Source organism: Cheilinus undulatus, linkage group 8 (genome assembly GCF_018320785.1).
Source record: "Cheilinus undulatus linkage group 8, ASM1832078v1, whole genome shotgun sequence".
Taxonomy (NCBI): domain Eukaryota; kingdom Metazoa; phylum Chordata; class Actinopteri; order Labriformes; family Labridae; genus Cheilinus; species Cheilinus undulatus.
This window is the reverse complement of record NC_054872.1, coordinates 27,349,230-27,362,101: the sequence shown is the minus strand read 5'-3', so window position 1 is coordinate 27,362,101 and position 12,872 is coordinate 27,349,230. Positions and strand designations below refer to the sequence as shown.

Here is a 12,872-nt window from a genome sequence, read left to right as displayed (position 1 = left end):
GTATTTAATGTTAGAGGCCCTCGCAGGTCTGCAGGTCGAGTGTTAAGACGAATTGGTGATTTGATTAGTATGACTTTTGAAATTCAAATCACTGTCAATGATAACACCAAGGTTTTTTGCTTCTGCACTGCAATTTAAAGAAGTAGTGAACACTTAAACACTTTTTTCAGCTGTACACAGAAGTATCTGACTGAACTATGATAAAACACATCAATGCTGGTGTTATTTCTGACATTTGCACCAAGCTGATAAAAATCTGCATTTTACAGCTTTTAATAAGCTCAAATGGACATCTGCTTTGAAAAATCTTTTCTGAAAGGGCAGGGCTTGTGTGACGTAGAAACCCACCATTGGTAAGTTTCTACGTCACAAACTCTGTAAAAGGTAGGACATTACTGCCTCTAACTGACTTCAGCATTCAGAGACCACTCCCATCCTCTTCTGCCTGCACCTGCACTGCATTGAGGACTCTGGAGGGGAAAAATCCTCCACCTTTAAAGATCGCTCTGAGGCAGCAGTGCTGCGGGACTCTGTCACTTCTAGCAAGGGGAGTCACTGTCATTTCTGCTTAATCTGGAAAACCCTGTCTTTAAAAAAAAAAAGAAAAAAGAAAAAATGAAAAAACTTCATTTTCCCCCTCTCTCCTCCCAGTACCAAACTGCTCACTTTCTTTACATTTTTTGAAATCTTGAAGTGGGCGGAGGTAGCTCTGAGCTGGGGGTTCACTTACACTTTAAAGAGATTGAACTAAGCAGGGCAGTGATTTTGACGAGTATTTCTGTTTTGTATTTGTTGATTTGTAAAGAAAAATATAACATCCACAGGTTTATTGAATCTAAACATTAATAGGATCCAGATTGTTTGAGGGCCGTGAAATGTAAAGCTGTGTATCATCTGCAAAACTGGTAATCTATTCTGTGTTTCTGGATGACATGTAGTGGCAGCTTGTAAATCGTAAATACAGGGTCCAAGAATAGAGTCTTAGGGTACTCCACAGTTAAAATAAACATTATTTCATCTATAGCCTCCAATGGACATAAAAAATCCCTTTCCTGAAGTTAGGTTTTAAACCAATTTAGAGCTACACCAGGCAGCCCCACCCATCCCTCTAATCTGTGAATTAGAATGTTGTTGTGCACTGTATCAGATGCTGCTTAGAGATCCAAAAGTACAAGAGCAGATGTTTTGTTTGAGTATGTGTTTAAATGACGATCTTGCATCATTGCAAAAAGAGTAAAGAACCACAGTGTCTGTCAAGAACCTTTTCTTGGCTGAAAAGCTGATTTTGCTCTTCTCTCTACAGGCTTCAGCATTAGTTTTCTTAATCAACTAGCTCCACTTATAGTTGGCAACAATAGCAGCTACTGTGTCAAATTGCACACACCTTGTAGATCACATGTGTTGTTGCTTCGACTGGCCAGTTCCCAAACACAGAACATGGACAGTTTCTCAGATGGATGTGAGACATATCTCATGCTAAACACTTTTGCGCCAGGTTTGAAAAGCATTATTTTACTTTGCTGATTATGTCCTATGCATGTGCAAGTGGCATTTTAAAAAAAAGCTAAATTCATCACTCATTAAGACTCTTTGCCATGGAAGATTTAAAAAGAAAGTGTTCCTGCAGCGTGCAATTACTTAGACACCTGTAGTATGGCAGCCAATTACGCATTTAAAATATTTTTTTATGAAGGAGTGAGTAGCACTCATTTCAACATGCTTCATAACCAGCTAAAAACGTGTCACAGGAGCGCTGTGTGTGTGTGTGTGTGTGTTTGTAATAATGGGCTGTTAAGAAATGAAACACTCAAGTGTCTGAATAAATTTTAATCATCGATAGAATGTTTCAACAAATCGTGTGTGATTCATTCAGTGTTTGACACCCTGTTACATAACCTCAGACATGTCTTCCACAAAAATATCCCCTGTGATTTCAAACTCCAGGGCTCTCCAGTTGAACACATTGCCCGGAGTAAAATTTGCATTGTCCATATAACGTTTGATCTCACCGTGGGAGAGCGCATAGTCCCACATATGGAGTTGAGAAATCATGCCAAGGAAAGACTGATTCACATCAAAAGTTCCACCATAGGAGTCTTGCTCCTGGCCCAAGATGGTGATGGGAGCCCCACGGATGGGTCCTCTTTTGATGAATCTCTTGATGGAGGGTTTTCCATCCATCCACAGCTGAGCCAGGCCGTTGTCGGAGCGCCAGGCACCACACATGGAGTGCCAGGTGTTAGGTGGATATTGCAGAGACAGGAAGTCTGTGTGGGCGTCCAGAGCATGCATTCTCATGGCATCAGAGTTGGGTTTAAAGAGCAAGAAGTCATTGGTGAAGGAGGGTGTAGCCAAGGAGAACAGGCCGTATTCCCTAGAGAGATCTGTGAGGAACCTGGACAGATGTGTCAGCTGTTAGAAACCAGAATGAACACTTTTCAAAAAATAAATTAGTCTTTCTGATGACAACCTTTAATGTCCACCCCTGTTTTTTGTTATCACATTACTCTTTAAAATATCAGACTCATCCTTTACTTTGACTGAGTCACACATCAAATTTTCCAAAATGGGGGGGGGGGCGTCAATGTGACTTTGGCTGGTCAGTCCATCCTGTGGAAATCAGATTTGAGTGAAAAAAATCGACTCAGGTCACTGACCGACAGTGTGAGCGCAGAGTTAGTTACCTGAAGCAGACAGTCACAGAGTTGAACTGTTTTTTTGAGGTCAGAAGTTTCACATGATCAGTGTTGGTCTGTTTGGGAAACACGAAAACTTTGCCTGTCAGATCTGCAAAGGAAAGAAATTAAAATATGTGAGTGCTTTACTGAAGGACATAAATGTTGACAACAATTGATATAAAAAAGACCTCAGATCTGTGACTTTAATAAAGCAGAGTATGATGCAATGTAAATACAAGCTGGTGTATAAAGGTTCACGTACCTTGGGGTGTTGCCCAACATGTTGCAAACATCACCATCAGAAGTACAAATTTCTCCATCTGAGGCAATGCAAAGTGTCAATATTTTATGAATCAAACTACCACATTTTATCCTTTATGACAGGATATTGACAGGATGCAATTCTGAAAGTCTTAAACTTTTAAACTTTAGTAATTTCTACAGAGGTATGTAAATTCAGTTGGTTTTGTTCTCCACAGACTAAGAACAATTACCATTAAACAAGGTAAGACTGAGCTTCATTTTCACTGCACTGATTTCAGTCTGACTAAGCATTTAAAAATAGTCGCCAAAAAAAAACATAATTTTGCAGTTAAAATAAATTTAAGTAGTAGCAGACAGCTAAGGTTACATGCCACACCCCTGAAAAAGGGGAGAAATAATCACAAGAGTGATTCTGTGCTGATTCCTCATTGCCGAACCTTTAAACACATTTACAAATAAATTAAGGTTTCAAGACTCCCTGGATTTTGTTTACCTTTTAAACCGACTTTGTTGGCTTCACTCTGGACGGAGGGCACACTGGGTTTGGGCTGTTTGCTCTGCTTTTATTTCAGAGACCAGTATTTGATCTGCTTTCATCACACTGGACTGTGGACTATTTCCTAACTATAGATTATAGTAGCCTATAGGAAGCTGTAGCAGAGTGGGGCCCTTTTTTGGAGCTGTAAGGGCTGACTACATCCTGGTGGTTCATGTGTTTGGTTATTTCTGCCCAAATATAGATAGGGGCTGTCCATTTATACTTTTTCCTGTTTGTGTGTTTTTCCATACAACTTATTTGTGCCCATTTATTTTTTAATCCTGTCATTAAAGAAACATAAACCACAGGATGCAGTGGTTGGCTTTTTCTCATTTTTGCCCCTGGTGTTTAACAAGTGTACTCACACCACTGGTATCACAGTGTTACAACATCATTTATCACAGTGGTCTATATAGCCCCAGGACCCATCAGACTTTTAATAATGAATTTCAGCCCAAATTATCAAAAATTTTCAGTGGATATTTATTCAATGCAAAATGTTGCAGTTTGGATCTTTGGTGGAACAAAATCAATGTTTTTCCCCTTTCCCCTTGATGACATGGGGAAATAGGGTGTAAATTTTCCTGAGGTCTCAAAGAAATACCTCATTATAATAAGAGAAACAGCTTTATTTTATTTTATTTTATTGGGGATGAAGCGAACATACATACACGGAAAATTTAACAATAACAATAATAATGATAAATTATAGAATAATAGTGAAATAGATCATAATAATAATAAAACAGCTATGATATTGCAAGAAACAGATAATTGTGCTAAGATTTTGAGAAAGCATTTAAATTTACCCATTATCAAAGTTAAACAGAGTAAGATGCATGTTGCATCTTACATGCATGATGGATGCATGTCCACCAAGGTTATTGTAGTAACCAAGACTAACTAAATAACTAAAAGTAAAATGCACAAGTCATTTTAGTTGACTGACACTTAATAGAAACTATGCTTTACAGGAAAAAACAAACTCCCTAAAACTGTATTGGGTGCCTACTTAACCAAAATAAATTAGAATTAGATAAAAGATCTCCTTAGTTTTAGTCTTTGACAGCAGCAGACTGACTGACATGAACAACCAAGCCTAGAGGGAGTAAAATGGTCTGATTTCACTGAAGAAGACTTCACAAAATGGTTGTTTTGTGTCTTGAGTTTTATCCAAACATCAACTTTGAATAAATTAAAATGAAAAGTGAAGAGAAGCTCATTTAAATATGTTGTTAAAAATGTATGAGGTTTATTTTTTCAGGTCTTTTTGGGTCTTGCTTATGACAAGTACCTGAAAAAATAAAAACTAATGAAAAACTAAACTAAAATAAAGCAATTTTTGGAAAATAAAACCAATCCAACAAATTAGCAGTAAATACTATTAAAAGCTAAACTGAAATTGAAAACAAAAAGTAAAGAGGAAACAAAAATAAAAACAAATGAAAAATTCTGAACTATTCTGTAAATTACAAGCTTTCATAGCTCAGACACTTTTTGCCACCATTGTTTTTCCAGTCACACATTCCTGACCCACTGAAAACAGCTCTGCGACCCATTTTTTGGGCACCGACCCACTAGTTGAGAACCAGTGATTTAGCAGACAACACTGGTTTTAATCTTAAAGAAGACTATCTGTAATGACAGCAAGCATGGCAATTTATAAGATATCTATATATGAGCTTTATTTTAGCTTTACCACTTTAGCTAATCATATAGAACCATGTATGATATATAATTTTTACGTCGTTAGAGTTTTTTTGCTCTGAAAACACACTACATTACCCATAAACCCTCACGTCGACGTAGCAAATCCAGACGTCAAGATGGTGCTTGAAAGTACTATGGTCTGGTAAGGATTTGCAAACATTTTTTATTCTAATATTTGTAATGTTTTCTCTTTTTTTGTAATAAGCTACTACTTTCTTAACTAAATGTTATCTTCAGACGGCATGTGTCGTCTAATTTGTTCAGGTTTTCTTGTTTATTTCAGATGCTCGAGTCATTCCCTGAGTCACTCCATAACCTAGCTAGCGTTAGCAAGCTAGAGCCTCCTACACCTAACAGTGACTTTTATCATTATATTGTGGTCTTTTATCGTGTTATATGTTTATAAACGCTGATGACTGCATCGTCATTGCTGTACCTTATTTCAAGTGTACGGCAAAGCCCAGACTCCGTTGAAAGATGACAAAAAGGCTTTTTGACGCGTTAGCATAAGCAAGCTAACAGAACCTAACCTACTGTTGTCCACAAAATACAACAAATTGGGATCTTTTGTCTTCACTGACATTGAAACAGAGATCTGTTGTGCTGGTTGCATATTCAAACTTAAGAAAAACAGCGTAAAATATTATTCAGTTATCACAAACTGGCACTATGATCACAATTTTCCTTTCAAGGAAAGCACACAAAACTGTGATGGATAAACAATATTACATTTTCCCCAAAGTATTGTTAGCAGCATTGTAATGCTTATGAACTGGTGTATATATCGTTATACCAGGACGACAACAATTTACATTTATTTTTTATTCTTGTTTATATGATCATATTTTTGTAACCATTAGTTAAAGTTTCCTACTGTGACGTGTTTAAGTTTGTGAATATATTCAGCAGACCACGCAAGACACTTTATTAAAATGTTCTTCAAAATAATCAATATGAAGTAGCGAATTTATGACTGAACCTTTTGGTTTTATTAATCATTTACTAAACTGTAATGAGCTATTCTATGATTGATGATCCCTCCCTAAATGTATAAAGGGCTATTCCAGATATACAGACACTTTGTCTTACTTTGGCCTCTACCGGCCAAGTTTTTCCCACCTGTGACTAATACCTTTCTGCCAGAACTGGTTATCATAACCAAAACAGTTGTTTTGTCTTAAAGTGTGGACAACAGCGAGTACATGCGCAATGGAGACTTTCTACCCACCAGGCTGCAGGCTCAGCAGGATGCAGTTAACATTGTTTGTCACTCAAAGACACGCAGCAATCCAGAAAACAATGTTGGCCTTATCACCATGGCAAAGTAAGAGGCAGTGTCCTTTATTAAGTTTTCTGAAAGTTGATTTGTGTACAGTAAATATGATAAAAATACATTATATGTCTCCATGCAGCAACTGTGAAGTGTTGACAACACTGACCCCTGACACTGGAAGAATACTGTCAAAGCTGCATGCTGTGCAGCCTCGGGGAAACATCAGCTTCTGCACTGGCATCAGGGTGGCACATGTAAGTTTGTGACTTATCACATAGTTGTTTTACAGTTTTCTAGCAGGGAACAAAGAAAGGGGCCAGAAATGTTACGTCTAGGGATGCCCGATATCGTTTTTCCTATGATAGTGGTTCTCGATAAATAATAGCTTCAAAAGTAAATTATATTGGTACTTGCAGATCTGAAAATTCTGCTAGTATTTCCAACTGATAATTTGGCTATAAAAATCTGCCTGTCAGCTGTGAATACTGGCTGTATGAAAAAATAATTTTGTGGGGTTTTAGGCTGGACCAACAGTCCTATTTCAGCTGAAATCTTTATTTTTATTCATTATCATTCTTTACACTTTAAAGTGTATTTTAAAGACTGAAATTTATTATTTAGTTCATCCTCAAGCTTTAAATTGTGTTTTAAAGAGTAATGTTTTAGGTCTGAACTACATTTAAATATCGTTATCGGTTTAGGCTGATATTATGTTGTAGGGATGTAATGGTATCAGAAACTCACGGTACGATAATACCTTGACAACAATCCCACAGTAAAGCTTGTATTGCAGTATCAGTGTTTGGGAGGAGAATATGCTAAAATATACAGAAATACTCTTTCTTTGTTGGAAATGTCTCTGTTAAAACAAACCTCTCTCTGGATCTTCAATCTCAACTTAAATTAGAATACAATACTACTAATCTTTTGCTTTAAAAGATGAAACCTTAAAATAAATATAGAACTGGTCTCTGGACGTAAAAAAAATAAATTGAAATCTTGTACAAAATGAACAGTTCTTGTGCAAAAAGATGTACGCTTTGCACATTGCGCTGTTTATGTCATCTTTTGAGAAATGAAGCCACATTTCTAACCGCTGCCTCTCGTGAGACTGTGTTTTTCAAGGCACATGTAAGGCATTGATAAGGGAAACGTTAACATTAAATGTAAATGATGTCAGTGGATCAAACCAATTGAAACCAGTTCTCAACTGGAACCAGTTCTCTATTCCCATCCCTAATCGTGCATCCCTAGTAAAGTTCAAAACAAAGATAAATAACACTATTTAAAAATCATGAAGATTATCTCAACTCTGTGCATGTGTATTCACAAGTATTCAGAATGAATACAAGGGAAATGCAAATTAGCTCAGGCTATATATAACTTAGTGAGGCAATGATTTACTTGCTTCATACTTGTTTATTTGCAAATAAACATTAAATAGATACAAAACATGAGTAATTTAAGATTTTAAGATGGATTCATAATTAATTGAAGTTAGAGGATATTTTTACAGCAGATCTTTGAACTTGTCCAAGAAAGAAAAGCAAAGATGACATGCTGTGATATTCCTGATATCTGGTTAGAAAATATCTATCATCTTACTTGTCACAGGTAAAGATAAGTTCTGTGGGTCTTTTTGTCCTATTCATTATGTTTCTCTTTATAGTTGGCGCTGAAGCACAGGCAGGGCAAAAACCACAAGATGCGCATTATTGCATTCGTTGGCAGCCCAGTGGAGGACAACGAAAAAGAAGTAAGTCAAGCTGTGAAATAAACTGACCCATTTTGCCATATACTTGATATATATATATTAGTAATTATTATCTTAAATCAGATTGTAAATATTATGAGACAGTAAAAAATAGTTTATCACAGTTGTTACACAACACTGAAGCTTTTTCACCACACTTATCTGAAGATGAATTCTCCCACCTACAATTAAATATGAAGTAACAAACATTAACTTTCTGGAAAAGTTAGGTTTTTGCAGATCACCCAGTAAAGATGAAAACTGTTATAACACAAGCTGACCCAAAGTTTATCTGGCTGATCTAGTAATAGTTCTTAATTAGAGAATTCTGGTAAACATGTTGTGTTTGTGTCTGCTGATGATTTTTTTCATGCCTTTCAGCTAGTCAAAATGGCAAAGCGTCTAAAGAAGGAAAAGGTCAATGTGGATGTTATTAACTTTGGAGAGGAGGTACATACTTAAAGAAAATACACAGCTTGTTGAGCATTTTAAGTGTAGTTCTGGTTGATTTGCTGAACACCCCCTCATCCACAACCCTGCAGGAGACAAACACAGAGAAGCTCACAGCCTTCATCAACACACTGAATGGCAAAGAGGGTGCAGGCTCGCACTTGGTCACTGTACCTCCAGGCCCCAGTCTGGCTGATGCCCTGCTGTCCTCGCCTATCCTGGCTGGAGAAGGAGGTGCAGTGTTGGGACTGGGTGCCAGTGACTTTGAGTTTGGAGTGGATCCCAGTGCTGATCCAGAGTTAGCCTTGGTAAGAGAGCTGCAGATAGACACTGTAACAGTCCACTAAGATGTGTGTAATACATTTAAATCCCAGATGTTTCTGTAATTTGGCTCTAAAAGTCAGCATCCATATTATTTTTTTATTTAGAGTAATACCAGGCTGTCACTAGGACCTTAAACTGTTTTCTTTTTCTCCTCTCCAGGCTCTGAGGGTGTCTATGGAAGAGCAGAGACAACGGCAGGAAGATGAAGCTCGCCGAGCCGCTGTCGCATCAGCTGCAGAAGCTGGCATTTCCTCCCCTGCTGCAGATGGTGAGATAAAAAAATCCTTTCAACTTATTTTCTATCAAAGATGCCAGTTTCTGCAGGTCTTCAAATGAGGGTTAGTGGCTGCCAACCTGAGTGTGTTCACACTGCATAGATTTTTCTCTCCTTCGGTTGCAGAGTCTGAGGAAGCTCTGTTGAAGATGTCTGTTCCACATACAGACTCATCCACACCTGCTCTACCAGACTTCAGCCGCATGACAGAGGATGAACAGATCGCCTATGCTCTGCAGATGTCCATGCAGGGAGCCGGACCAGGTCGAACATTGATTTTGAATTCCCAGACCAGTGATGCAATAACCTGGACTTAATTAATCAATACGTTTTTGAAAAGCATTGCAGAATACTTACAGCAAGCATTTTGTACTCCTTATTGAAACAGTATATCATACATTTGCCAGCTCTTGTAGTCATCAGTCTCACCAGTAGAAGTGGGTAAAAATATTGATTAATCGATGCATCGCAATATTTCCTCCCCCAATTCAATGTCAATTCAGCAAATCCTCTGAATCGTTTCACCTCCTGGCCAGTGGGGGTCGCTGTGCGTCTGATTCGCGTTACATGGACAGAGGCCGCACTCGACCAAACAACAACCAACCATAACCATGTTATGTGAGGTTTATCACAATTTCCAAGAGGACAGAAACATTAGTGAAGTTTACATGCACTTTACTTTTTCAGTGTTTCTACAGAACTGTCATGTTTTTTTACTTTTATACTCCTTATGCACAAGTAAGTTATTGTGCAGATTTTTAATTTCAGATGTTTTATTGCCCAAAAATGTGAGGTGACTTACCAAACATGTTCACATGAGCATGAAAATGATTATTTAAAAATTGTCAACAGGTTATTTGTGTATTTCTACTTCTTACTGTATTGACATTGAAGAATTTAAATCAAAATCGAATCGATATCGATTCGAATCGCAACCTAAAGAATTGAGATTGAATTGAATCGGAAGGTTCTTAACAATTCCCAGCCCTACTCACCAGAGCCTGACAGTCAGAGGTGGGTTTATGGAAGCGCAATAATGTTGTCTTCCACTTTTCAAAAGTAAACATTTTTATAACTTTCACTTTTTCTTAAAATTTCAGACAATGTTTTTGCAGCCGATTGAGTTATTGACACTTATATTTGGTTATAACTGCACATTTTATACTCTCTTATTATTCTCACACTTCATTATTGACTTTGTAAACTGGCAGTTTAAGACACACTAGAGCAAGCAGAAGAACCTGTTTTGTTGGCTTCAGCTTGTGTATTTCGTTTACTTATATTGATGATCTTGAATGTAGAATACGACAAACATGATGGCAAAATATAGCATCTCTGCCTTGTTTTACTTTTAAGTAGGCTTGATTATTCACAGAAAGATATCAGGCTGCTAGTTTGAGTAAAGATTATATTGGTCTGCTGGTATTGATCATATCGAATTATTAATTTAAATCAATAAAATAAATTGTGCAGGGAGCGACTCTGAAGTCAAACATTCACATTCATCAGATGTATGATTGGCTGTAAAACAGCTGGCACAAACATTTTCACAAGACATTAGAAAGGTTATTGGTCTGTTTTTAGAAAGCATTTAATTTACATCAAATGTAGAATGATAGTACAAATGCTGTATGGCTTTTGTTTTTACTTCAAACAAAAATCTGCAATTCTCATGTTTGGCCACCTGTCTGTTCCATTTTTCTTGCAGAGTTTGATGCTGAAGACATGGACACAGGAGCTGACATGGACTCCAGTAAGGCCAAGGTACACAAGCCTTTATAAGCCATTTTACTTATCCATCAGGTTGAATACTGCTTCTTAAGGATGAATTACAATGAGAATATATATTCTGCCCCAGGACGAAGAGGACTACGATGTTATGCAGGATCCAGAGTTCCTTCAGAGTGTCCTGGAAAACCTTCCTGGGGTTGACCCCAACAATGAGGCCATCCGCAACGCCATGGGCTCTCTGGCCTCCCAGACAAGCTCCAAACCAGACCCTAAGAAGGATGAGGAGAAGAAGAAATGAGCATCGACAGAGAGGAACTTTACAGTATATATTATTAATAAAATGAGACCTAAGAATATCACTGCATGTGTTTATTCACAGTTAAGGTCATCCATCTCCTTAAGGAAAGCATTTCCATGTCTTTTTGTTTATTTAGCTGTTTATACAGTTTTGGTACATGGATTTCGATTCAAAGGTCTGTCCTAAATGCTTGTTTTCTTTTCTTTTCTTGGTGTGTCAGGTAGTTTTGCTTTGATTCTTTTGTAATATGAAAATGCTGCTTATAAGCAGGTTTCCTTAATAAATTTACTGTTAACAAGGTAAGGTAATGCTCCTGAGGCCTGTAATTTCTTCTTATTTGATTGCAAACTTTGATTTTTAGAAATTAAAATTTACTTTTTGTCATGTGAAAAACAACTAGTGTCAAGGGGTGGAAAGTAGCTCATTACATTTACTCAAATTACTGTAACGGAGTAGTTTTTTGGGTACTTCTACTTTATGAGTACATTTTGGAATCAGTACTTTTACTTCTACTTAAGTAAGTTTTAACCAGCGAAACAGTACTTTCACTTGAGTACAGTACCCTTATACTTTTCCTACCTCTGTTGACTACACAGTCTATTGAGCTCAATTCTGCAAACTGTGATTTCAAATCTGGGGCTGTGTGTGTGGGTGAAACTCCCTATCATGCCCTTGGGCAGAGTGTTTAGGTGTGTTTTATATGTGTTTGAGTGTTAGGTGTTGTACAGTGGTCCCCGTTGGGATTCATTTGCTCATGCTTCTGGTGGATTATTGTTTTTAAATGTGAGACACATTTGCACAATAAGAGAAGTTATCCACTGGGTTAGAGTTCCTGACTATGACCAGTGCTCCTAAATGGTGCATTGTACATTCTTCATCAATATGCATTGCTTTGATATGAGGCTGACTCTCTGCTGCTTTGCTCTTGCCACAGGAGACCCACCTTGCCACAGATTTTCAAGAGCAACGTCAGCTTTGTCATGCTGTAAAAACTTTAAGAGTGTAGTTTAAATGTAAGTAGTGTGGAGCAATATAAACACGTTTGGAGTGTTGAATTTAACTCTACATGAGTTTAATTAACACTGTCAATTTTGCTGTGTATTTTTACTTTATTACAGAGGTGGGGCTTTAAAAATCACATTTGACTTTACAACTCCTCAGTAGCTACTCAGGTTTTAAAGTAAACTTTAAATTAAATATTTTGTCTTGTACTTTTACTTAAGTCAAATTTAACTAGAGTAGCTGTAATTTTACTTGAGTGCAATAGTCCTGTACTTTTTCACCTCTGCTAGTGTCATATTCAGAGGAAACGTGCAAATTAGGATGGGAACGTCATTTTATAACTTATTGGATGTAATGTTGAGCAGAAAAGAAATGGAAGGCACTTGGTTTATGTAGAAAAATAAATATTTTATTCATTTAAAGAAGACTAAAGAAATCGTGGCTTAAAATGTACTTTATTGAGTTATTTAACCAGAAATTGTTACATTGGTAGCATAATGTAACTACAGGTTCAGAATGATAAGAACGTGAATCTGCATTTTTGTGTTTGATAAAATAATGAGACAGATTTGTGAAG

At 37.1% G+C, this 12,872-nt stretch overlaps 2 protein-coding genes across 2 annotated transcripts; one reads left to right on the top strand and one right to left on the bottom strand.

Annotated features, from left to right (window-relative positions):
• Positions 1–1,812: 1,812 nt before the first annotated feature.
• LOC121513951 (serum amyloid P-component-like) lies at positions 1,813–3,533 on the bottom strand. The gene is made up of 4 exons (XM_041793983.1): positions 3,436–3,533; positions 2,941–2,998; positions 2,685–2,787; positions 1,813–2,395 (listed from the first exon to the last, which is right to left on the bottom strand). Exons 2-4 carry the CDS (start codon positions 2,996–2,998, stop codon positions 1,888–1,890), a joined length of 669 nt encoding a protein of 222 aa, XP_041649917.1. The 5' UTR covers positions 3,436–3,533; the 3' UTR covers positions 1,813–1,887.
• Positions 3,534–5,284: 1,751 nt separating this feature from the next.
• LOC121513134 (26S proteasome non-ATPase regulatory subunit 4-like) lies at positions 5,285–11,596 on the top strand. The gene is made up of 10 exons (XM_041792678.1): positions 5,285–5,332; positions 6,374–6,514; positions 6,603–6,717; positions 8,133–8,219; positions 8,598–8,666; positions 8,759–8,974; positions 9,150–9,258; positions 9,391–9,528; positions 10,973–11,028; positions 11,123–11,596. Exons 1-10 carry the CDS (start codon positions 5,307–5,309, stop codon positions 11,291–11,293), a joined length of 1,128 nt encoding a protein of 375 aa, XP_041648612.1. The 5' UTR covers positions 5,285–5,306; the 3' UTR covers positions 11,294–11,596.
• Positions 11,597–12,872: the final 1,276 nt, after the last annotated feature.